The sequence below is a fragment of the Macrotis lagotis genome, chromosome 2 (assembly GCF_037893015.1).
Source record: "Macrotis lagotis isolate mMagLag1 chromosome 2, bilby.v1.9.chrom.fasta, whole genome shotgun sequence".
Lineage (NCBI taxonomy): Eukaryota > Metazoa > Chordata > Mammalia > Peramelemorphia > Peramelidae > Macrotis > Macrotis lagotis.
In genome coordinates, this window is record NC_133659.1 from 240,015,337 (window position 1) to 240,039,606 (window position 24,270).

Below are 24,270 nucleotides of genomic sequence, written 5' to 3' on the forward strand. Positions count from 1 at the left end.
TTATTGTACTTTATTGTAATAAGGAGTAATTTATGTGTGCCATGGATTATATTAGTCCAGAAATTGCAGTTTTGAAGAGGGGAAAGTCTGTTTTTCCCCTATTCCTAGCATGGAAAAAAATGGTCATTCATTTTTTTATTTTTGCAAGGTAATGGGGTTAAGTGACTTTCCTATTGTGAGGAACGGCCTTCATCAAATTTTCCTCATAAAAAATAAACAAAAAACCCCCAAAACATTCTTATCACTGAGAAAGTAAAAAAACTGTCTGGTTTCCATAGTTATTCATGATTCTTGGAAAATGAGGTAATTTTAAGAATTGGACCGACTCTCATTCTGATTAGATATCTCCAAATTTGGTCAGAGGGAATGCAAAATGAGATTTTGTAAAACATAACTTTTAATAGGGTATAGATTAGCTATGAATAATTATGGTAATAAGAGATTGAAAACTGAAACTTTCTAATAGGATAGAAATTAGTTATGTATAATTAGGATAGTGAAGATTGAATTTACTTTGCTCCAGTTGGATAGTATTAGTAACAAGATAATGAGCTTGTGGGATAAAACAGAATTTAGAGGTAAGATTATTATTATTATTATTATTATTATTATAAAAGGAGGCCTGTGAGCTTCTATCTTGGACACTCTCTGGCTGATGCTATTTTGCAACAGGAACTGTGTTCTTTCCTCATGAGGAAATAAAGACCTTTTCTGCTCTCTGACTCAGACTCCAAACTCTTGATTCCAGTTGTCATTATCCCACACACTAAGGTAACACAGGTAAGTACTATGTGTATGAGGTCACATTTGAACTCAGGTCCTCCTGACTCCAGCCAGTACTTTATTCATTGTACTACCTAGCTGCCACTGGCCATTCATTTTAAAATTTTGCCTCTGGCAATCATGTTGCACAGATTCTCTTATCTCATTCACTTGGAGTATGTCTTTTTCCTTCTCCTCTCTATGGGAAGGCAAAGTTTGCTTTAATAAAATGGGACTCAAGGGGTGTCTAGGTGCATAAAGCACCAGCCCTGGAGTCAGGAGGACCTGGGTTCAAATGTGGCCTCAGACACTTAATAATTACCTAACTGTGTGGTCTTGGGCAAGCCACTTAACCCCATTACCTTAAAGTTTAAAAAGTTGGTTATAGGGGCAGCTAGGTGGAACAATGGATAGAGTATTGACCACAGGGTCAATTAAATATATATATATTAAATTAAGGATTTTTTTTTAAGGTTTTTGCAAGGCAATGGGGTTAAGTGGCTTGCCCAAGGCCACACAGCTAGGTAATTATTAAGTGTCTTAGGCCGGATTTGAACTCAAGTACTCCTGACTCCAGGGCCGGTGCTCTATTTACTGCACCACCTAGCCACCCCAAGAAATTTTTTAAGTTTTTAAAATGCATAATTGTGATCATGGTGTTCTGAGTATCCTAAATGTTGAAATATTAAGGAATATTGGTAAATGTAACAGAATTATTAGTAAAAAAAGATTCTCCCATAAACTAAACATTTGAGAATTTAAAATTGTGTTGTTAATCACAAACAGAATAAATCTCTTTTGGAGTACTTAGGTACTTAGCTTACTGTAACTCCATTATATCTAAAATAATAACTGTATCTAACTCTAAATTTGTGACTTTTTTGGGTTTCTCCAACTGTCTTGATCTCAAAGGAATTTAAACCATAGATGTCTAATTCCTCAGGGAGGTCAGAAATGCCACTTGTGTATTTCTACAGTAGCACAGGGCACTACATGTCCCCTAGAAGTTTTTATAATTACTGAAAATGGGGAGCTGAGGGGGGGCTAGGTGGCGCAGTGGATAAAGCACCAGCCCTGGAGTCAGGAGTACCTGGGTTCAAATCCGTTCTCAGAACTTAATAATTACCTAGCTGTGTGGCCTTGGGCAAGCCACTTAACCCCATTTGCCTTGCAAAAAAAAAAAAAAGAAAAGAAAAGAAAATGGGGAGCTGAGAGATCTGGAACTCTCTGAGAGAAAAATTCCCCAGGTTTTGATAGGTATTAAAATTTAGGTTGGACCAAAATGCCTATCAGACCAACAACACTTTGAGGTTCAGACATGGATATTGTAGGTGACAGTTTCCTTGCAAAAGGTTGAGAAAGCAATTGTTCAACAAGTTCTGAGCTTGAACTTTCTTAACTTGCTTTTCCAAAACTTCACATTTGAAATGTCTTATCTGGCAGATTTAAAGTCTGACTCAAGGTATACCTGTTTGGAAATTAACATCTAAATAAATAAGACAATTTCCCCTGGTCTTTAAAGCAAAATTCTGTAATCATGTGAGGTGAAATTTATGACATTTTTGCTGACAACTATCTAATTCTAATGATGATGTTTGTCCTTTATTCTCAACTTCATATATACATGTGTGTGTGTGTGTGTGTGTGTGTGTGTGTGTGTGTATTAGGCTTTTTGCAAGGAAAATGGGGTTAAGTGGCTTGCCCAAGGCCACACAGCTAGGTAATTATTAAGTGTCTGAGAGACCGGATTTGAACCCAGGTACTCCTGACTCCAGGGCCGGTGCTTTATCCACTGCGCCACCTAGCCACCCCTTGTCCTTTATTCTCAAAGAAGACCATGACATCAGGAAGGTGATGCCATGATAAGCACATGAATTGGATTTGAGTGAGGGGGTTGCTGAGCTATGCCACCAGTCTCACTTTCTCTTCCAGAGCCATTTGAATCCAGTGATGAGATTTGTATCAGGATGACTGGAGATGGCCCTGATTATGACACAAATAAGGGTAAAGTGACTTGCCCAAGGTTACACAGCTAGTAAGTGTCAAGTGTCTGAGACTGGATTAGAACTCCTGGATTAGACTACAAAGCCAGTGTTTCTGTCCATTGCACCACTTAGCTACCCTTTTTCTTCCCCAAATTCTAATAGTCAACTAGGTAAGTATATAGTCTTGTCATCCGTAATCAGCTACATGTTCCTCTGGGAATTAAGATCCTTGTAGCTTTTCAAATTGCTCAGGGGATGTTTAAGTAATTATAATAAAGATTTTTGTGGCAGCAAAATAATATTCTCTATAATAACTATCTCAAGTTCTGTTTTAATAAAAGAAATATTAGTCAACTAAGTATATATCAGAAGAAGCATGACCATTGGTCTATTTTTAAAATTTTTGTTTAGAGAAATTCATTTTCAAATAAGAGTTTTTGATTCTTTTTAAACATTTGGGGAAAAAGTTAAAATTATTTTATTGGTAAATCATTTACTGTATATACACTATTCTAAAATGATTCTAAAATGTATATGTTATAAACTCAAGTTAATTTGACAATCTTTAATGAAATCACTTCTGTAATAGAATCCCTTTTCTATTTGTAATCAAATTCTCCATATAACAATTGGTAAATCAAATTGTATTCCATTATCTAAGAAATTCTAAATATCATGTTTCTTTAATGGAAAAATAAGATTTGATATGATAAAATTTGTTAAGATTTTTTTTTATCAGAAAGGAAGATATCCATAAGTAAACTGAATTTTATATGGGAAAACCCTGGAATTCAGAGATACAGAAGTACATTAGCTGTTTCCAGAAGAATAGAAATGGACCAGAATTGTATGCTATTGTTTACTTTCTCTCCTTTGTACTTGCTATTTGTATGTTGTTTAATCCAAAGGAACTGCCCCCTTTTGATCTCTGTAAAGTTACCTTGTGACTCTAAAAGTGTCATAGACCTTATGTTGCTTAATACATATCCTAGCAACCTTAGATCTCCATGATATGTTATTTCCTCATCCAAGATGCCCCTCATTTCTTTTTTCCATAATTAATTTATAGATGACCTAATGATTTCATCTTCGATCAAAATGGGAGAATGTCAAAGTATGATTTTGTCAAAACTATATTGTAAAAATGAAAGGTTATCCTTTAAATTTAGAAAGGAATGCTTGTCTTGCTCTCCTTGTACTTTAATCTAGGAAAGAATGCTTCCTCCCTTAGAAAAGATAGCATTGTATAAGAATGATGAGATTTTGAACACCCTGGAGAATGGTCTCCAAGGTAGGCTAAATGTTTCTCTACTGTTTATGTATGAATCCTTTCTTAGGTAAAGAAATCCTAAGTGAGATACAAAGAACTTGATGATAATAGTAAGGAACTAGGAAGTCAAATAAATGCCCTGAATAACAGCAAATTTTCTGTCTTTCTGAGGAATTGTTTTCATTTATATAGAAACATTCTCTTCCCACAGTTAGCTTAAGAGGTAGGCTCCTATTCATTACACTGAGACCAATGAAACATTGGGGTATTTGAGAATTACCCTAAAAGTCAAATAACAGTCAAATGAAAAAGTATTAGAGCTCTGTCAACAAGATCCCTATGGGGGGGGAGAGCCAAGATGGCAACAAGAAAGGATCCTGTCCTAGGCGCTCTCTCATAAATTAAGGACTCTAACTAAACTTTTGAGAGACAGAACCCACAGAGGGACCCAGTGAGGCAGTTCTCCTACTCAAGGTAACCTGGAAAAGAGCAGAAAGGCTCTGCTGCCTAGGGTTGGAGGGGCAGCCCACCAGAACGAAAGAACTTCAGCCTCCCGGAGGCAACCCCAGGGCTCTGGGGGCCACAGCTCCCAGCAGCAGGGAGTCTCCTGAGTTATGCCCCCGAGGAGCACTGGGCACAAAGTGGGGGAACATCCAGAGTGAGCATGTGGAGCCCAGCCCTCAGGGCACACAGTAAGCAGGAACCCCCAGGGCATGAGCCCATTGAACCCAGGGAAGGGAGTGAAGAGAGAGAGACTGCAGAGCTCTGTCCTCTGCCCCTGGAACAGGACTCTGGGGCTCTGACCACATTCAGATCCTGATTACAGTCTAGACCCCCCCATAGAACAATAGGGTCCCCCCACCTCAGCCCCGTGGTAGAGGGGGGCGCATATGGTCATTCACAGACCAGGAGGGAGGACAGAGCCTCACACACTGAGACCCTTATGGGAGTGTCCCAAAAGCTCAGGAAGCACCCCAAAACCAGGCTCAGGCTGGGAAAATGAGCAAGCAAAGAAATAAGAGGAACACCATTGAGAAATATTTTGCAAATGAGCCCAAGAAGGATCAAAATGCTCAGTCTGAAGATGAGGAAGCACAAGCTCCTGCATCTAAAGACTCCAAGAAAAACAGAAATTGGGCTCAGGATATGACAGAGCTCAAAAAAAGACTTTGAAAATCAGATGAGGGAGTTAGAAGAAAAACTGGGAAAAGAAATGAGAGAGATGCAGGAAAAACATGAAAATGAAGTCAGCAGCTTAGTCAAGGAAATCCAAAAAAAATGCTGAAGAAAATAGCATGCTAAAAACCAGCTTAGGTCAAATGGATAAAACAGTACAAAAAGTTACTGAGGAGAAGAATGCTTTAAAAAGCAAAATTGGCCAGATGGAAAGAGATAAGAAAACTCTCTGAGGAGAACAACTCCTTCAGACAAAGAATAGAATTCAGGGAGATTGATGAATTTACCAGAAATCAGGAATCAATACTTCAAAACCAAAAAAATGAAAAATTAGAAGAAAATGTGAAATATCTCATTGAAAAAACAAATGATATGGAAATCAGACTTCAGAAAGATAATTTAAAAATTATTGGAATACCTGAAAGTCATGATCGGGAAAAGAGCCTTGACATCATTTTCAAAGAATTACTACAGGAAAATTGCCCTGATATTCTAGAAGCAGAAGGCAAAATAGAAATGGAGAGAATCCACTGATCCTCCCAAAAAAGAGATCCCCAAAAACCAACCCCTAGGAATATTAGAGCCAAGTTCCAGAACTCCCAAGTCAAAGAGAAAATATTACAAGCAGCCAGAAGGACACAGTTCAAATATCGTGGAGCTGCAGTCAGGATCACACAGGATTTAGCAACAACTACATTGTAAGCTCATAGGGCTTGGACTATAATATACTGGAAGGCAAAAGAGCTTAGATGCAACCGAGAATCAACTACCCAGCAAGGCTGAATGTCCTCTTCCAGGGAAAAAGATGGACTTTCAATGAACCAGAGGAATTTCAAATGTTCCTTTTAGAATAGCCAGAGCTGAACAGAAGGTTTGATCTTCATATACAGGACTCAGGTGAAGCATGGAGATTGGAGGAGAGGGGTAAAATATGAAGGATTTAATGATGATGAACTGCATGTATTCCTGCATAGAAACATGACACTGATAATACTTATATGAACTTTCTCAGTTAATAGAGCAGGTAGAGGGAGCTTTTATAGTTGAAGCACAGGAGAAAGCTGAATTCGAAGATAAAATATGGTGTAAAAATGGAGTCAATAGAAAAAAGGGAAATGGAATGGGAGAAAGAAAAAGGAGAGGGGGAATAGGCCAAGATATTTCATATAATAAGATTTTTTTATTACAATGAGCTATTGCAATGATATGGAAGGGGGAAAGGCAAGGGGGAATGAGGGAATCTTTGCTCTCATCCGAGGTGGCTAGGAGAGGAAACAGCATATATACTCAATGGGGTATAAACATCTGGAGTAAGAAGGAGGGGGGAGCAGGGGGGGAAGGGGTGGGGATGTGAATGAAGGAGGAGAGGATGGACCATGGGGGGAGAGTGATCAGATATAACACATTTTCTTTGTTACTTCTTGCAAGGGGCTGGGATTGGATTGCCTGTCTGGGACCATTGGGCCAGGTGGATGCTAGGCCTAAGGGGTGGTAGGGGAGCTCGTGGCCTCTTGGCCCCAGGGCCAGGGATCTGTCTGCTGCACCACTCAGCTACCCTACAGCAGAATCAGAGTGAAAGGAGAGAGAAAATAAAGTACATGGTAGTGGAGAAATGCGAAAGGAGGGAGGTGGGATCAGCAATGTCAATGGTGGAAAAATATGGAAGTAACTTTTGCGATGGACTTACCATAAAGAATGTGATCCACCCACGACAGAGTTGTTAGTGTTGGAACAAAGACTGAAGCACATTTTTTATTATTATTATTTGGGGGAGGGTGCAGGGCAAATGGGGCTGGGTGGCCTGCCTGGGGCTGCATAGCAGGGTGATCGTTGGTTATCTGAGGCCAGATTTGGACCCGGGTGCTCCTGACTCAAGGGCCAATACTCTGTCTGCCACCCAGCCACCCCTACTATTATTACTATTTTATTTTATTTTGGGTCTTTCTTTTCTTTTTTTTTTTTTTTTTTGGTTTTTGCAGGGCAGTGGGGTTCGGGTGGCTTGCATGTCACATGGCTGGATGATTTTTGGGTATACGGGGCCAGATGTGGTCCCGGGTGCTCGTGGCTCCAGGGCTGGTGCTCCGTCCATTGCGCCAGCTGGCCATACCTACAATTATTACTATTATTTTTTTAATTTTAATTTTTTTCTCTCCCCTTTACTTTATTGTTCAAGCAAGTCTATATTTATGGAGGGTAGGGGTTATTTCATTTACTCTTAAACAAGAATATTTTATTAATGTAAAAAAACATCTGTACAAAATGAGAATAAATATTTTTTAAAAAGGCAAAAAAACCAAGATCCCTATGTATTCTACTGGAAACAAATAAAGACTTCAGTGCCTTACTCTTCCTTGAAAAAGGGATTTTTGTTATAATCCTCATAGTTTTGCACATATTGCTTGTGATTCACATGTATTCAATGGATTTTTTTTATATAAGAACAAGTATATATTAACAAGGGGGTTCAAGGATCTCTACATAATAGAAACATAACAAATCTAACCCTTTTTGCTCATGAAAACATTGTTGGAATGGATAAACTGATGATATTCAAGCTAAAATAAAATAATTAGGACTTAAAATTCAATGGTTTCATTTCCACTGAAATAAGTAATTTCAGTCATAAGGATAAGACTAGTCTTACAGGTAAGTATGAGATGGGGCATGTCTTGTTTTGTTAAAGTATCTTTACAACTTGTCCTGATTAAGCAATATATATATACATATTGTGGATACAAAGGGAAACAAACCATTTCTAATAAGATAAGTCATTTGATGGGCAATTTTTTATTTCATCAAGAATTTTTTTTATTGATGTACATTACAATAAGCAGAGACCATTTCAGTTTTGAGTATTTGGTGTCCAATGTATACTTTTCTCTTTTTCTCAATTGATAGGAAGGATTTCCATTTATAAAACATCTACTGAAAGAACCCTTTCTTAAACAAAGAAATGGTAATGGAATCTTATTTTGTATTTAAGTTTAAAATTTTTTAAAATACATTTAAAAAGATCAACAAGGTCCATATGTAATCTACTGGAAGAAAGCAATAGCTTCAGTGCCTTGAAATATTCCTTGACAGAAGAACATTTTTTCTCTAATCCTCATGGTTCAATATATGTTGTTTGAGATTACCCTCTATTCAATGGATTGTAGTCCTTTTATAAAAACTAAGCATATCTTAACAAGGAAGTTAATTACCTTTTCACAATAGAACATAATAAAAGGATAAACCTAACTAATTACTAACATAATTAATCTGAAACTTAATGTTTCATTTCCATTGAAATAAATAACTTCAGGCAGCTAGGTGGCACAATGGATAGAGCATCAGTCTTGCAGTCAGGAGTACTTGAGTTCAAATCTGAACTAAGACCCTTAATTCTTACTTAATTGTGTGATCCTGGACAAGTCACTTAATCCCAGTGCCTTGCAAACCCGCCCCCCCCCCAAAAAAGTAACTTAAACTGCAAGGACATGATTAATACTAGAGAGGGGTGGCTAAGTGGCTAGGTGGCACTGTGGATAGAGCACCAGCCCTGGAGTCAGGAGTACCTGAGTTCAAATCTGGCCTCAGACACTTAATAATTACCTAGTTGTGTGGCCAAACCCTATTTGCCTTGCAAAAACCTAAAAAAAAAAAGATTAATACTAGAGGGAAGGATGGAATGGGGCACTTCCTGATATGTTGGCTTACTTTTTCAATCTGTCTTTATTAAGCAATGAATAGCTATTTTGGATATAAGACCAAACTATTTCTTTTATTTTTTGAATTTTTATTTTCCAATTACATGCAAAGATAGTTTTCAACATTTATCCATTTGCAAGGTTATAAATTCCACATTTTTCTACCACCATTCCCTTCTCTTCCCTTCTTCCCATGGCAGTGAACAATCTGGTAAAAGTTATACAACAATTATGTTTAACATATTTCCATATTAGTCATTTTGTGAAAGAAGAATTAGAATTAAGGAGAGAAAGAACTATGAGTAAGAAAGAAAAAACAAATTTTAAGTTAATATAGTATGCTTTGCTCTGGATGTGGATGGAATTTTCCAGTTTCCAAGCAGATCTGCACAAATCACAGTTGATTATCTCACAATACTCTTGTCAATGTGAACAACATTCTCTTGGTTCTGCTCACTTCACTCAATCTCAGTTCATGCAAATCTTTCCAGGCTTTTTTGAAGTCTGGCTTCTTATGATTTCTTGCAGAATAGTACTCCATAATATTCATACACCATAACTTGCTCAGCCCAATTGATGGGCATCCCCTTAATTTCCAATTCTTTGCCACTCCAAAAAGAACTGCTATAAATATTTTATAAAACTTTCTTTTGAGGGGCAGCTAGGTGGCGCAGTGGATAGAACACTGGCCTTGGAGTCAGGAGTACCTGGGTTCAAATCCAACCTCAGACACTTAATATTTACCTAGCTGTGTGGCCTTGGGCAAGCCACTTAACCCCATTGCCTTGAAAAATCTAAAAAACACAAAACAAAACAAAAAAAACAACTTTCTTTTGAGACAAGTCATTTAATGGACAAGATTGTATTTCATTAAGACAACTTCTTTGGTGGAATGTAATAGTCTTGTCCATATAGTTCAAATTCATTATTTCAATGGAAATGAAGTCATTAAGTTCCATGTCAATTACTTTATTCTAGTCTGAATGAGCTTATTCTTTTAGAAGCTGTCTTCTTCATTATTATAAGTGGCTCATGAATATTTAGTCCAAATGGTTAAAATCTTAATAAATGGTACACCTCTCTCAAGGGGAGAAGGGCACTGAAATTCAGAACTGCTAGGTGTTATATGCACTTTGTTCCTGCCCCCTCATGCCAATCATTGGCTGGGGTCACAAATCTAATTGATACTTTCGTCCCCATGTGTTTTCCTCACCCTGCTCATTATACTGAGCAAGAACAGCCACATCTTTGAACATGTACAAAGGAGAAGGACTCAGAACTAGGTGGGGAAGACCTGACCTAATCTCATTTTTGATCTTAACTCACATACCTGCCCATTAGGCAACAATACAGGCAGACCCCAGTCTTTGTAATGTAAACTAACAATTCTCTCTTCACACTCTTTATGGAACCCAAACACCCCCATATTCCTCATAATTCCCCCCTTTTTAATAAGAATTTGGGTTCCACACCTTATTAATGATTTCTTTCTTAAATCACAATCCTTGTTATTGACATGACTGACTCTTTTTCTATCAAGATTTTTTATATCCTCATTATCAGAGACATGGACCAGTCCTATATTCCAGGTTTGTTGCAGGAGCACATGCCAACTTTCTGATGTCTTTTACTACCTGCCTGTTTTCAGCCTGTTGTCAATCTATTTTTAGGCAGCAACTTGATAGACTCAATTTACCACAAACTCCTCCTTCTCCAACCAACAGATTGTCTAATACAACTCTATGTTGAACAACTCTCTCTCTTGTTTGCATAGTCCAGCAAGTCCAGGGCCCTAACTATCTAATTGTAATTGTTTCCATTACAGCTTAGAATCTAATCAGGATATAAATTGGGATTCCATAGCCCTAAATCCCATCCTGTGTCCAGGCAGCAGACCCATAAGTCTGGATAACAACTCCCTGACCAGTATATGCAATGGTAATCACAACTTTCTTTATCTTAATGTATCCTGACAAGGGATCCAGGTACCATCATTACATCTCACATGAGTCTCAGTCCACCTATTTCTATAAGATGTACAGTCCAGAATATGTCCACAGACATCAGTCCACAGTCATTTGCTACTCCCCTGGGAAATATCCTGGCTGGACTGGTATAAACTATAGTCACCCTGAACTAACTCAGTAATATGCCACTGGTGTTTCTCTCCTCTGGACCAGAATCCTGTGCCACAGTGGATCTCTAACCAGTAACTGAGAATCTAGGCTGGCCCTAGGGGGAATGGCACCCAAGGCCATTTCTCAAACTTTTGTGGACCACATGTCCAAAAGTTAGCCACACCACAAGACTGGGCAATGACTTCTGTCAGCTAGATTCTCCTCCCACCATTACTAGTACCCTGTTCTCTAAATCAGAGATAGATAGGGTATACAGACTCATGTAGGATATAATCATTCCACCCAATAATCTTGACCTCCTTTTCTCTTAATAGAGAACATCTTCACCCTACCTCTCCTCCTTTTCATCAAAACCTTAATTATCTATATGGACAGGGAAAGGGTGTCATACTTACAGAATCAAGGGGAAGTTATAGGTATCAAAAGGGACCCTGACTAAATGATGTACACATTGTGTGGAGATAAATTGGTTCAGTGTCTCTCCTCTCTTCTCTTCTCTCCTAGAGACATCCTATGTCCTTCTGCATCTTCTGAATCTGTTCCAAAAGTCTTACCACCTTAGGTGACTTGTTGAGACCTTGCCTTCTGGTAAAGAAACTGCTTAACATGTAACTCAGATCAAAACACATATTTTCATCACAAGAGAATGAGATTCTGGAGCTTATTACAATTTACATTTTGCCTTAATCACTGTCATATGCCATACATACTTCACTTTAGCTTCCAAAAGTGTTTTGCTACATGAGTAAACTCCACTGAGAAATACCACATTAACTTAAGCTTATAACAGACTTAACCTTTTGTTCTCATTACAATAATGACTCAAACATCCTTAACCAAAATGAATTTTTTTCCCAAAATATTCCCAAATATACCGTAGATTTTCCTTTTCCTGATGTACTTTATCTGACTCACCTTCCTTTCCTTGATCACAGATAGGACACATCCCTTTGTCTAAAATCATATCTACTCTTTCTCTATATAAAGATGGTATATCAGGTTCCCCTTGGTCAGAGACCCCTCCTTATATATAGCCTGTTGTATTTTACAACAAATAAACACCTCCTTTGGCCAGGAGATTGCCTATCATTTCCTTAATTCTCATATAACAATTAAACTAAATATTGTCAGAGAAAAATCTCAAATTATCTTTCTTGTCTTTATCTTTCTCATATTTCATAAGTGCTTTTACTTCAAAGCAAATAATCACTGCTTTGGAAAATGTGTATTATATATATATATATGTGTGTGTGTGTGTGTGTGTGTGTACATACATACATATGTATGTATGTATGTATGTATATATGTATGCATCTATACCCAAATAGTCCCAGTTTACATATTTAACTGGAAAATTTCTATACCTAAACTTGTTTAACTATTAGCCATCCTTAACATATAAATCATTACTTTCAGAGTTCTTTCAAACATTAGAACAAGTTGACTTTAAATTTCCCAACTTGTATTATTAGTTCCAATATAACAAAACAGCAGTAATTACTAGAATGAATTACTAGATTACCACATGAATTACTAGATATCTTTGCATTATTACATTATATGAACCCACAGATCTAACCCAGAAGAAGTCATAATTTTTTATGTTTCCTTTATTACCCCTTCAAAGCAATCACATATTTATTCCAGGCTTTAACATTATAGTATTCAAATATCTTATATGCTCACAAGAAGTAATCAAATAATTTTTTTTATCAATAAGTTATCTTACAGTGAGACCACACAATTGCTATTTATTCAATCATCAGTCAGAGCCCCCCACATCCATTATATCTAGATCTTCCAAGAATCTAATCACATATGTTCGATACATTTAAAACCCTAATGCAGGGGCAACTAGGTGGCACAGTGAATAGAGCACCTGCTTTGAAGTCAGGGGAACCTGAGTTCAAATCCAGTCTCAGACACTTACTAATTATCTAGCTGTGTGACCTTGGGCAAGTCACTTAACCCCATTGCCTTGCCAAAACCTAAAAAAGAACCCCAATATAACTCTTATTTATGCCTTGGTTAATCCAATAGCAAAGGACTAATCATTAGATGAAACCTCAGTTCATCTATTTTGCAATCAACTATACAACTAAACTTCCCAACAATTTAGTTTGATAAAAGTTTTAGAGTACCTTTACAGAGAATCCAGCACTCACATTCCAAAAACTCCATCCAAAATAAAAATATGGGGGTGGCTAGGTGGCGTAGTGGATAAAGCACCAGCCCTGGAGTCAGGAGTACCTGGGTTCAAAACCAGTCTCAGACACTTACTTAATAATTACCTAGCTGTGTGGCCTTGGGCAAGCCACTTAACCCCATTTGCCTTGCAAAAACCTAAAAAAAAAAAAATAATTAAATAAAAATACAATTGTTTATCATTATTAGGCTTAACATTAAAACAAGTTAGAGCTTTTTCCCAAAAGAAATCAGTAAATATCCCTGCTAACAAAAATTATATAACACATTACCACTTTCCTTTAATTCAAAGGTGTTTCAATAGAGTTTAAAATCCCAAAGCCACAATCTAGCTTATTTAATTTCTCCCATTTTGTACAAATTTTGTCAGAATGTAACAACCCTAATTCCTCTCTTTTAAAAACCTCAGAGTGATTCCCAAAACTCTAGTTCAGAAAGGGGTCAACCTTAAAAACAGAGTGAGAAGTCAGGAATACAGCACTTTTAGGCCATGTGGCCAAAGCAGAGGCATTCTTTAAACATGATTTCCTTTTAATAAACATGCCTCCCAAGCCCTGGTTTTTATACTTTCTTCCTTTCACCTCACCTGTGGCTGGGTCTTTCCCTTTAAGGCTTAAGCACTTGAAGCCTCCCCCCTCTCCTTCTTTGAGCAGGGCTCTCAGACAACTCAGTTTAGAGTTCAAGTGTTAACAAGATGGTGGATGGGATCTAGACTACTATGTGTCTAGCCCATCCCCGCCTTCCCTCAACCCAGGGAGAAAACATGGGATCTTTCCCAGGCATAAGAATAAGAAATCTTCCCTCCTATATCTTCTCAATCTTTCCCTTAAAAATTCTTTCTCTCTTAAACTCTTCCTGAAGCACAGTTTTTTCTCTTTAAGAGTTCCCCACCCCTTCTCTCTCTCTCTCTCTAGGCACACTAGCATCAGGCTGGCCAGTGAGAGAGGAGCTGAGTTCCAAGAGGAGGATGCAGCAGACTTCCTTCCTCCTCGCCCACCTTCTGAAACTCCTTGACCCAACTCCCGGGTACCCCAGTTTAAAACTTAGATGGAGTCCCCTGACCCAGAAATACCTAACCCAGACTACTTGTACAAGATAGGACATAGAACGTAACAAAACACACAAGACACACACACACACACACACACAGCGTGAGAACATTCAAACTCATTCATACACCAAACTGGATCCAATCAAGCTTTTTTCCTTACAGCTTCTGACTACCAGCCATGAGTCTCCCTTGCCCCCAAGTCTGCCAGCAGCCATCCCCATGGTGGCCTTTTTTTTTTTTAAAGATTTTTACAAGGCAATGGGATTAAGTGGCTTGCCCAAGGCCACACAGCTAGGTAATTATTAAGAGTCTGAGGCTGGATTTGAACTCAAGTATTCCTGACTCCAAGGCCCGTGCTCTATCCACTGCACCACCTAGCCACCCCTCCCATGGTGGGCTTTAAGATTTGGGGGAAATTCCTGAAGACGGAACCCCAAATCCCCCTCTCTCCTTTTGGGCATTCTATTATCCACTGGCTTCTCCTTCGGGATAGCTCTCCCACATGGAGGACTTCTCAACCAGCCAGGGTAGTTCTGGTCACCAATCTAACACCCTGGAAATCACCCATTACTACAGTTTTTACTCTCAGATATTTTAATCACTCTTGGTCAGTCTTCCCAGGGATCTCTGAGCTATTTCTCCCACAGAGAACACCAAGAATATGTACTTGAAATTAAGCCATTTGGGAGCATTGTCTTGTGGTCTCCCAGGAAAATATCAAAAAGATTTACATTATATCTTGAGAGAGCCCCAAAATTATTATAAATGACTCATAAATACTTAATCCAGAATGACTAATTAATTAGGACATCTTAATAAATGGCACACCTCTCTCAAGGGGAGAGGAGCACAGAAATCCAGAACTGCTAGGTGTAATATGCACTTTGAAAGGCTTTGATCCTGCCCCTTCATTGGCTGGGGTCACAAATCTAATTGATACTTTCGTCCCCATATGTTTTCCCTGCCCTGCTCATTATACTAATGAACAAGAACAACTACATCCTTGAGCATGCACAAAGGAGAAGGACTCGGTCCCTAGGTTAATTTAAAACTAGTTGGGGCAGACTTGACCTAATCTCAGTTTTGATCAGATTGAAGCTAAATCTTTTGTTTTAATCCACAGACCCGTGAATAGACAACAATACAAGCAGACCCCAGTCTTTGTAATGTAAACTAACAATTCTCCCTTCACTTTCTTGAGGAACTGAAACACCCCCATATTCCTTACATTCATTAAGAGCAGATAATTTGGTTCTATTAAGCAAAGAATCTTAAATGCTCATGTTAAGATCTCCTTTGCTTCTTGTGTAATGATGAAAATTTATTGAATAGAAGTGAATCACAAGCAATATATACTTAATCTTGAGAATTATAGTAAAAATTCCTTTATCAGGGAATATTCCAAGAAACTGAAGCCATTACTTGATTCCAGTAGATTACATAAAAAAATTTTGTTGAATGACTTCCAACATTGTTCTAATAGGATGCTATTTGATGTCTAAGGTAAGATTTAAATGTCCCAATGTTGCATCAATCTCAATGTAAATGAATATTTCAATATCTTGCTTTTCTCTAAATTAGGACAGGGATTTTCAGGAAAAAAAAGTTTCTCTACAAATGAAAATGACTCAACAGTATGAAAGAATGTCTGCTGTCATTCAGATCATTTATTTGACTTCCAAGATCCTTCCTTCTATCAGCAATGCATCGAGTCTATTAAGGTTCCATTATCATTTCTTTTCCCAAGAAGGATTCTTCTTCAGTAAAATTTTGATGAAATTCACTCTTGTCCATTCAATGACTCATCTCTTAACAAATTGTTTCCCTTTATATATATAAAAAAAGGATATTCATTGTTTAATCAGGACAAATTGAAAAGTTACTCCAACAAATCAGGAATTGCATCATACCATCCATAAACATTAGTCTTTTGTAGCTAAAGTTCCCAATTTCAATAGAAAAGAAATCATTGATTTCTACGTCATTTACTTTATTCTAGTCTAAATGTGCTTATCATTTTCTAATAATGCATTCAGATATATATTTGTTATGGCTCTATTGGATAAAGAATCTTGAATGTGCAAGTTAAAATCTGCTTGCCACCTAGGTAATGACCATAGTGCACTGAATAGAGGTAAATCACAAGCAATAGGTATTGAACCATGAGGATTAGATCAAAAGTTCCTTTATCAAGGAATAATCCAAGACACAAAAACCACTGACTGATTCCAGTAGATTGTTCTTATTAACTGATATTGGACATCCAGGCTGACTCAAATGAAACAGTGTTACATAGACTTCAAAGTAAATTCATATGAGTTCAGTATTTTGCTCTCCTCTAAAACAAGATTAGGCATTTACAGAGAAATTATATTTATGTAATAAAGAAATGATTCCTCAGAAAGAGAGAAAATCTGCTGTCATTCAGGGTATTTATTTGATTTATTAGATCCTTATTATTTTTATCAATACATCAAACCCATTTTTTTGGCACAAGCAAAGGGTTCTTTCTTTTCAGTAAATGTTATATAAAAGGAACTTTTTTTTCTGACCAGTTAAGGAAAAAGAGAAAATTCTTAATACTCAAAATTGGAAAAGTCTCAATCTAATGAAATGTATTGAATTCAACTAAAGAAAACAAGTTTTCATGGAATACAATCTTGCCCCAAAAACTATGTCAGGATTCCTATGACAAGACCACCCACTCTCAATTTATGCCTCTCTTTTTACTATTTGGAGGCCTCTTGTTTCTTAGAGCTAAGGCTCAGCAAGCAAGTTATACCTTGAACTTTGGCATAACAATAATTCTTTGGGCTCAGCATCTGATTGAATTCAACCACAACAAAATTCCATAATTGTTTTATACCAACATCAAGTTACTGAGCTTGGACAAGGACTTTTATAGTACCCATGTTCCAGTCATGAAGTCCTGCTATGACACAAACTTGTCTCATTATTGCTGTTATCTCTCACTGTCATAGCTACAGCTCACTGTGTAGCCACTAGTACATATATACAGCAAGATTTTCCTCAACTAAAGTGGGTCTCCTACCAAAGGGGAGCCTTGACATATGTCCCTGGTTTCCCTCCTCCAATGGAAGGGAAAACTTTTGCTTATGACTATTGTTATCTCTTTGGTTTTATTTTTTCTTTTCTTTTTCAGAGTTAACTGCAGTTATGATAACCCATTTGAGTTTTTATATTTTTAGAGTTAATAGTGGTTGCATAAGCTCTGTGACTTTTTGGTCATTTGTTTTCATGATTTATAATGACTTATAAGAATAAATTTCTCCTTTATGTTCATAATAGATATTCTTTTCTTAATCAGGGTAAATTAAAAAGGTACTTCAACAAAACAGGAAGTGTCCCATGCCATTATTCTTCTTAGCATCTTTTCTTGTCAAGTCCTGTTCTCGTAGTTGAAGATTTGGGTTTCAATTGGAATAAAACCATTCAGTTCCATGCCAATGGCCTTATGCCAGTTTTGAATATGCTTATGTTGTTAAAGAATGTGTTCTTCAGTAAAAACAGATGTTTGTGGTTCTGCTGGGTAAAGAATCTTATCTCTCTGCTTTCTATATAATTAGAATAGAACAGAAGTAAATTGCAAGCAATGGGTATTGAACTATGAAGATTATAGCAAAAGTCCCTTTATCAAGGAATATTCCAAAACACTCAAATGATTTCTTGAATTCAGGAGATTACATAGGAATCTTGAAAGGGTTCCAACATTGTTTTTCCCCCCCATTTAATTAATTAATTTATTTTGACATTACTGCAATACTCTTGTAAAAGTAAACATAAACCCTCCTCCCTCCACAAAAACAGAAAAAACTCAAGAAAAAATACAATGAGAGAAAAAAGTGTACTTCTGACTATGTTCAGATATTGGCTCTGTCTTTGAGATGGATGGCATTCTTTTTTTTTTAATATTTTTTTTAAATTTTATTTACTTAAGGCAATGAATCACATTCTTTATCATAAATCCATCAGAAGGGGAAGTTAGGTGGCATAGTGGATAGAGCACCAGCCCTGGACTCAGGAGGACCTGAGTTCAAATCCAGCCTCAGACCCTTAATAATCACCTAACTGTTGTGACCTTGGGCAACCCCATTAACCCCATTGCCTTAAATTTAAAAAAAAAAGTTCATCAGAGAAGTTGCTTCAATATTTTTTCCCACAGTTGTTATTGCTAACCAATTTCCCTCCATCCTATTCCTCCCCACTCCCCTTCATTCTATTCTCTCTCCTTTCACCCTGTCCCTCCTCAAAAGTATATTGTATCTGACTATCCTCTCCCATGATCTTCCCTCTCTTCAATCAACTACACCCCCTTCCCCCATCCCTTTTCTCCCATCCTGTTCTCTCTTTTTTCCTCTAGGGTAAGATAGCTTTCTGTATCCTATTGAATGTTATTTCTTCTCTGAGCCACTTCCAATGAGAATGAAGGCTCACTCATTTCCCTTCACCTTGCCCCCTTCCATTCCATTGCAAAAGTTTTTTCTTGCCTCTTTTTCATGAAATATCTTAGCCTATTCTACCTCTCCTTTCCCTTTCTTCCAGTACATTCCTGTCTTTCCCATTGACTCCATCTTTATAATATATTATACCTCATATTCAGCTCCCTCCTATGCCTTGTCTATATATATATATTCCTTCTAATTTTTCTAATGAATGAGAAGGTTCATATGAATTATCAGTATCATCTTCCCATGCAGGAATACAAGAAGTTGAAGATCATTAAATCCTTCATAATTTGCTTACCCTCTCTGTGCATCACCTGAATCCTGTACTTGAAGATCAAACATTCTGTTCAAAGAAAGTTCCCTGTTTCACTGAATCTTTTCCCCTGAAAGAGGATGTTAAGTTTTGCTGGGTAGCTGATTCTTGGTTGTAATCCAAGCCCTTTTGCATTTTGAAATATCATATCCTAAACCCTATAAGCCCTCAAAGCAGATATTGATAAATCCTGTATAATCCTGACTGTGGCTCCATGATTTTTGTATTGCTTCTTTCTGTCTGCTTGCAATTTTTCTTCTTAACTTGGAAGTTCTAGAATTTGGCTATAATATTCCTGGAAGGTGATTGGTGAATTTGGAAGTTTGGGACTTTGGCTATAATATTCCTTTCAGGAGGTGATTGGTGGATTTCCTCAATTTCTATTTTACCTTTTGCTTCTAAGATATCAGGGCAATTTTCTTAGAGAATTTCTTTAAAAATGAAGTCTAGACTCTTTTTCTTGTCATGAATTTCAGATAGCCTAATATTTTTTAAGTTATTTCTTCTGAATCTGTTTTCTAGGTCAAGTTGTTTTTCCAGTGAGATATTTCAATTTTCTTCTAGGTTTTTATTCTTTTGGTTTTGTTTTATTGTTTCTTATGATGACTCATAAAATCAGCAGCTTTCCTTACCTCCATTCTTCATTTGAAGAAGTTATATTATACAGGGATCTTTTTTTATCTCCTTTTCCATCTGACCAATTTTGCTTTTTAGAAAGATTTTATTTATTTTGAATTTTACAATTTCCCCCCTAATCTTGCTTCCCTCCCCCACCCCCACACAGAAGGCAGTCTTTACATTGTTTCCATGGTTTACATTGATCTAAGCTGAATGTGATGAGAAAGAAATCATATCCTTAAGGAAGAAAAATAAAGTATAAGAGACATCAGAACTACATAATAAGATAATTTTTTTTTATTATTATTAAAGGTCTTTGGTCTTTGTTCAAATTCCACAATTCTTTCTCTGGATACAGATGGTATTCTAAATCACAGAAACCTCAATATTGTGCCTGATTGTTACCCTTGATGGAATGAGAAAGCCCATTAAGGATGACCATCACCCCCATGTTGCTGTTAGGGTGTGCAATGTTTTTCTGGTTCTGCTCATCTCACTCAGCATCAGTTCATGCAAATCCCTCCAGGCTTTCCTGAATTCCCATCCCTCCTGGTTTCTAATAGAACAATAGTGTTCCATCACATACACATACCACAGTTTGTTAAGCCATACCCCAACTGAAGGACATTCGCTTAATTTCTAATTCTTTGCCATCACAAACAGGGCTGCTATGAATATTTTTATACAAGTGATGTTTTTTACCCTTTTTCATAATCTCTTCAGGATATAGATCCAGTAGTGGTATTACTGGATCAAAGGGTATGTACATTTTTATTGCCCTTTGGGCATTATTCCAACCAAATTTGGTTTTTAAGCTAGTCTTCTCTTCATTGACCTTTTGGACCACTTTTTCCATTTGACTTAAACTGATTTTAAGATATTATTTTCTTCAGTGTTCTTTCATATCTCCTTCACCAAGCTGCTGACTTGGTTTTCATGATTTTCCTGCATTGCACTCATTTCTCTTTTTTAAGTTTTCCTCTACCTCCCTTACTTGATTTTCTTTTTTTATATACTTTTTTTTAAGGTTTTTTTGCAAGCCAATGTGGTTAAGTGGCTTGTCCAAGGCCACACAGTTAGGTAATTATTAAGTGTCTGAGGGTGGATTTGAACTCAGGTACTCCTGACTCCAGGGCACGTGCTCTATCTACTTTGCTACCTAACTGCCCCTCCCTTACTTGATTTTCAATTCTTTTTTTGAATTTTTCCATAACCTGAGACCAATTCCTATTTTTCTTGGAGGGCCTTAGATACAGCTTTGATTTTTGTCATCTTCTGAGTGTGTATTTTGTTCCTCCATGGGACCAATGTAATTGTCTATGGTCAGATTCTTTTTCTTCTGTTGTTTGCTCATTTCTCCATCCTATGATCTGATTTTAACTCTTTGCTAAGGTGGGTTCTGCTCCCAGGGTGGAGGACACACTTTCCTAAGCTTTTGAGAGTTTTTGGGACACCCCTCCCCAGGGACTTCAATTCTTTCAAGGTCTTATGAGGTACTCGACTGCTCTCCTAGCCTGTGCTCTGGTCTGTGGTTGATCACATGCACTCCCCTCTGCCCTGGAACTGTTAGGAGGATCCATTATGGCAGTATGACCAAGACCGGCTCTAAGTATGGGCAAAGCAATAGAGTCCTGTCCCAGGATATCAGAGAGACCTCTGCAGTCTTCCCCAACCCCTTACCATCCATAGGCTGAACATTCTGGAAGCAGCTACTGAATGGCTCCACAGGTACCAGGCAGGAGCTACATTGAGGCCTGAACTGACCTGAGCTCCAAGAGCACTCTGATGCAGCAGTTTCCCTGTTGACTTTCCAAACTGTTCTGGACAATCCCTGGGCTGAGAGGTCTGGAAATCACCCCTGATGCCATGAACCCAAGAACCCCCAGGGACTAAGGCTGGAGCTGGTTTGCTCTGGTTCTGAGCTATAACCCTTTCCAACCTCAGTGGAACAGACCTTTCCCAATGATTTTCCAAGTTGCCTTGGGCTAGAAAATTGTTTCACTCAGTCTTTTGGTGTGTTCTGCCACTCTAGAATTTAGTAAGAGTCATAATTTTAAGGCATTTGGAGTGATTTGGGAAAGAGTATCTGGTAATTCCTGCCTCTACTCTACCATCTCGGTTCTGCTCCCTCACCATTGTTCTTATAGGCTGTTCTTTGACATCTAGGCTAAGACTCAAATGCTTGTTACATTATTGCATTGTACATAAAGTAAAGGAATGGGAATTCAGTATCTTACTTTCTTCTAAAAGTAAAAGTTTCCTTATGAATTAAAACAATGCAGCAGAAAGACCCCAAATCTATTGTCATTCAGGATATTTGACTTCTAAATCCTCATCTATTCAGTAAGTCCATTAAAGTTATATTGTAGGGGCAGTTAGGTGGTGCAGTGAATTGAGCACTAGCCCTGGAGACAGGAGGCTCTGAGTTAAATACAGCCTCAGTCAGTTAATAATTGCCTAGGTGTGTGACCTTAGACAAGTCACTTAACCCCATTGCCTTAAATAAATTTTAAAAAATTTTAAAGGTTATATTATAGTTTCTTTGGCCAAGATTTTTCTCTTTCATTAAATGAAATCTTTCCTTCCAGTTGCTGTTTGCTGCTTGTCCTTTGTTTGCAAGTGAATTGGATTTAAGCTGGCTTCTGCTAAGTGACCAGTCTTACTCTCTTCTCTGAAGTCATCTAGATCAGGATGACTGGAGTTGGCCCTGGATACAGTGGAAGACTTTTGGCTTTTTTAAGCTATTCTTTCCCAAGTCTCTGCCTGTGGTAACACTCATTCAATGATAAGACCTCTGCAGTCTTCCCCAACCCCTTACCAGAAATAAGAAATAAGGCAAAGAATGACCTCTTTTTACCTAGTCAAAAAAAAAAATCAATCTGGGAGGGAAGATCCTCAGAGTTTCTGACCAAAACAGAAACAATTGTTATTTACACTCACTCTGAACCATCAATGAAAGCCAGAGAGATTTGGTTTAAGGTTAGTTACTTAAGAAAGAAATCTAGTCCTTAAACCCCAAGATATCTTGCCAGATTTCAGCAATCAAAATTTAAAGAAAGACAGAAGAAAAGGAAAGAGGGAGAAGAGGGAGGGAAAGAGGAAGTGTTAAAATATGATAATTACTATAAATTTTTCTATTTTCCTAGTTAAAAGTTGATGTTTTCTTAACTAAATTGTGAGAAATAGAGTGTGTCCTCCTTAGACCTTGAAAGAATGACTAGTTCTGCTCTCCTTAATTCAGAAAAGAATGTGTCCTCCTTAAACTTTGAAAGAAGACTTGTCCTGCACACTTTACAATTTGAAAGACCACCTTTAGACTTCAAATACAAGTGTTCACCCTGCCCTCCTGGTACTTAAACTCAGAAGAAAAAAAATATTACCACCCTCAAGGAAAATAGCATTGTAGAAGGATGGTTCTCCATGATCAAATAATAGAATGGTCTCCAGGCAAGTTTAAACTTTTGTCTACTTTTGTTATGTATATTGTTTCCCCTCCTCTTGTTGCTGCATAAATTTTCTTATGTCCTCAGCTCAGGATGTTCATTCTGAGACTGGTCTATATTATCTAATGGTACTGGCTAATTACCAGAGAAATAAAACTTCCTGTCTAATCTATTTTTCTTTATTATTGTTGTTATGTTATTTTAATTCTATTTTAAGGTTCTTAATTTTAGGTTAACAGAAGGAAGCAAAAGGTCAAAAGATGAACTCTCAATAAAAAAGGAAGATGACACTATAAATGGAAGTAAATGCAACTTGTTTATTGAAGGAAAGTATAGTGGGCTGGATTTGAGCAGACTCCAACAGTGGGTAGTGGGGAGAGCAAGTCTTTTTATAGCTTATTGGCTATAGGAGGCAGGGTGGTATGGTTTCTAAGGGAGGTATACTTGCAGAGGTCAAGGACTCTAGGTAAACTCTGATAGAGCAGGTCTGATTAACTCCTCACAGGGAGTCATCAAAGTGAGATTGGGCAATTTTTGAAGTTTCTATGGAGGGTGGGATTTGTGTCCTAAGGAAAGGATAATAAATGGGGCTTTACTGGGCAAGAATGAAACCCAGGCCAGGATTCATCATTCCAATCATTTTGTTTTAATTTACTGAAGTGGATTGGGTTTAGAGGTCTGTTCTTCTGGAGCTGCTTCTTGCTGGGTGGGGGGGGTGATGATGTCATCAGGTAAGCAAAGGGTAAAGGGTGGAACCTTGAGCACCTAAGAAAAGTGTCAAAAAGGCCATAATTAGTGGGGTTAATATGGAAAAGAGCCAAGGGAATTATATGAGAAGAGTGAAACTAACTGGTCTAGGTGCCAGTTGATTTTTCCCCTAATATGTGAGACAGTTTTTTAGCAGCATCCCAAACCAATCCAAACTGAATAACATAGAAACAGTATTCTTCAACCCAGAACAAAGAGAAGCCTCCCTTCTCAGTGGTCAGTAGGTCCAGGCCCCATCTGTTTTGTAAGATCACAAGGTGAGGGAATCCAGTTGATCTTGAATTTGTAGGAGACTTTTGGCTATTTCATCAAGACTTTCCTGAAGGTCTTGTGATAGTTGCTGAAAGTAATACAGAGAAATTGCAGTGCCTCCTACCCCTATGCCC

At 37.6% G+C, this 24,270-nt stretch overlaps 1 protein-coding gene across 1 annotated transcript in view; it reads right to left on the minus strand.

The window, feature by feature from the left end:
* Window positions 1–6,541: 6,541 nt before the first annotated feature.
* Window positions 6,542–24,270, minus strand: part of SPACDR (sperm acrosome developmental regulator) — a 47,626-nt gene continuing 29,897 nt past the window's right edge. Inside the window, exon 4 of the mRNA XM_074225330.1 lies at window positions 6,542–23,881. Within this exon, the coding sequence (XP_074081431.1) occupies window positions 23,768–23,881 (114 nt within the window). The 3' untranslated portion in view covers window positions 6,542–23,767. The remainder of the gene's footprint in view (window positions 23,882–24,270) is intronic.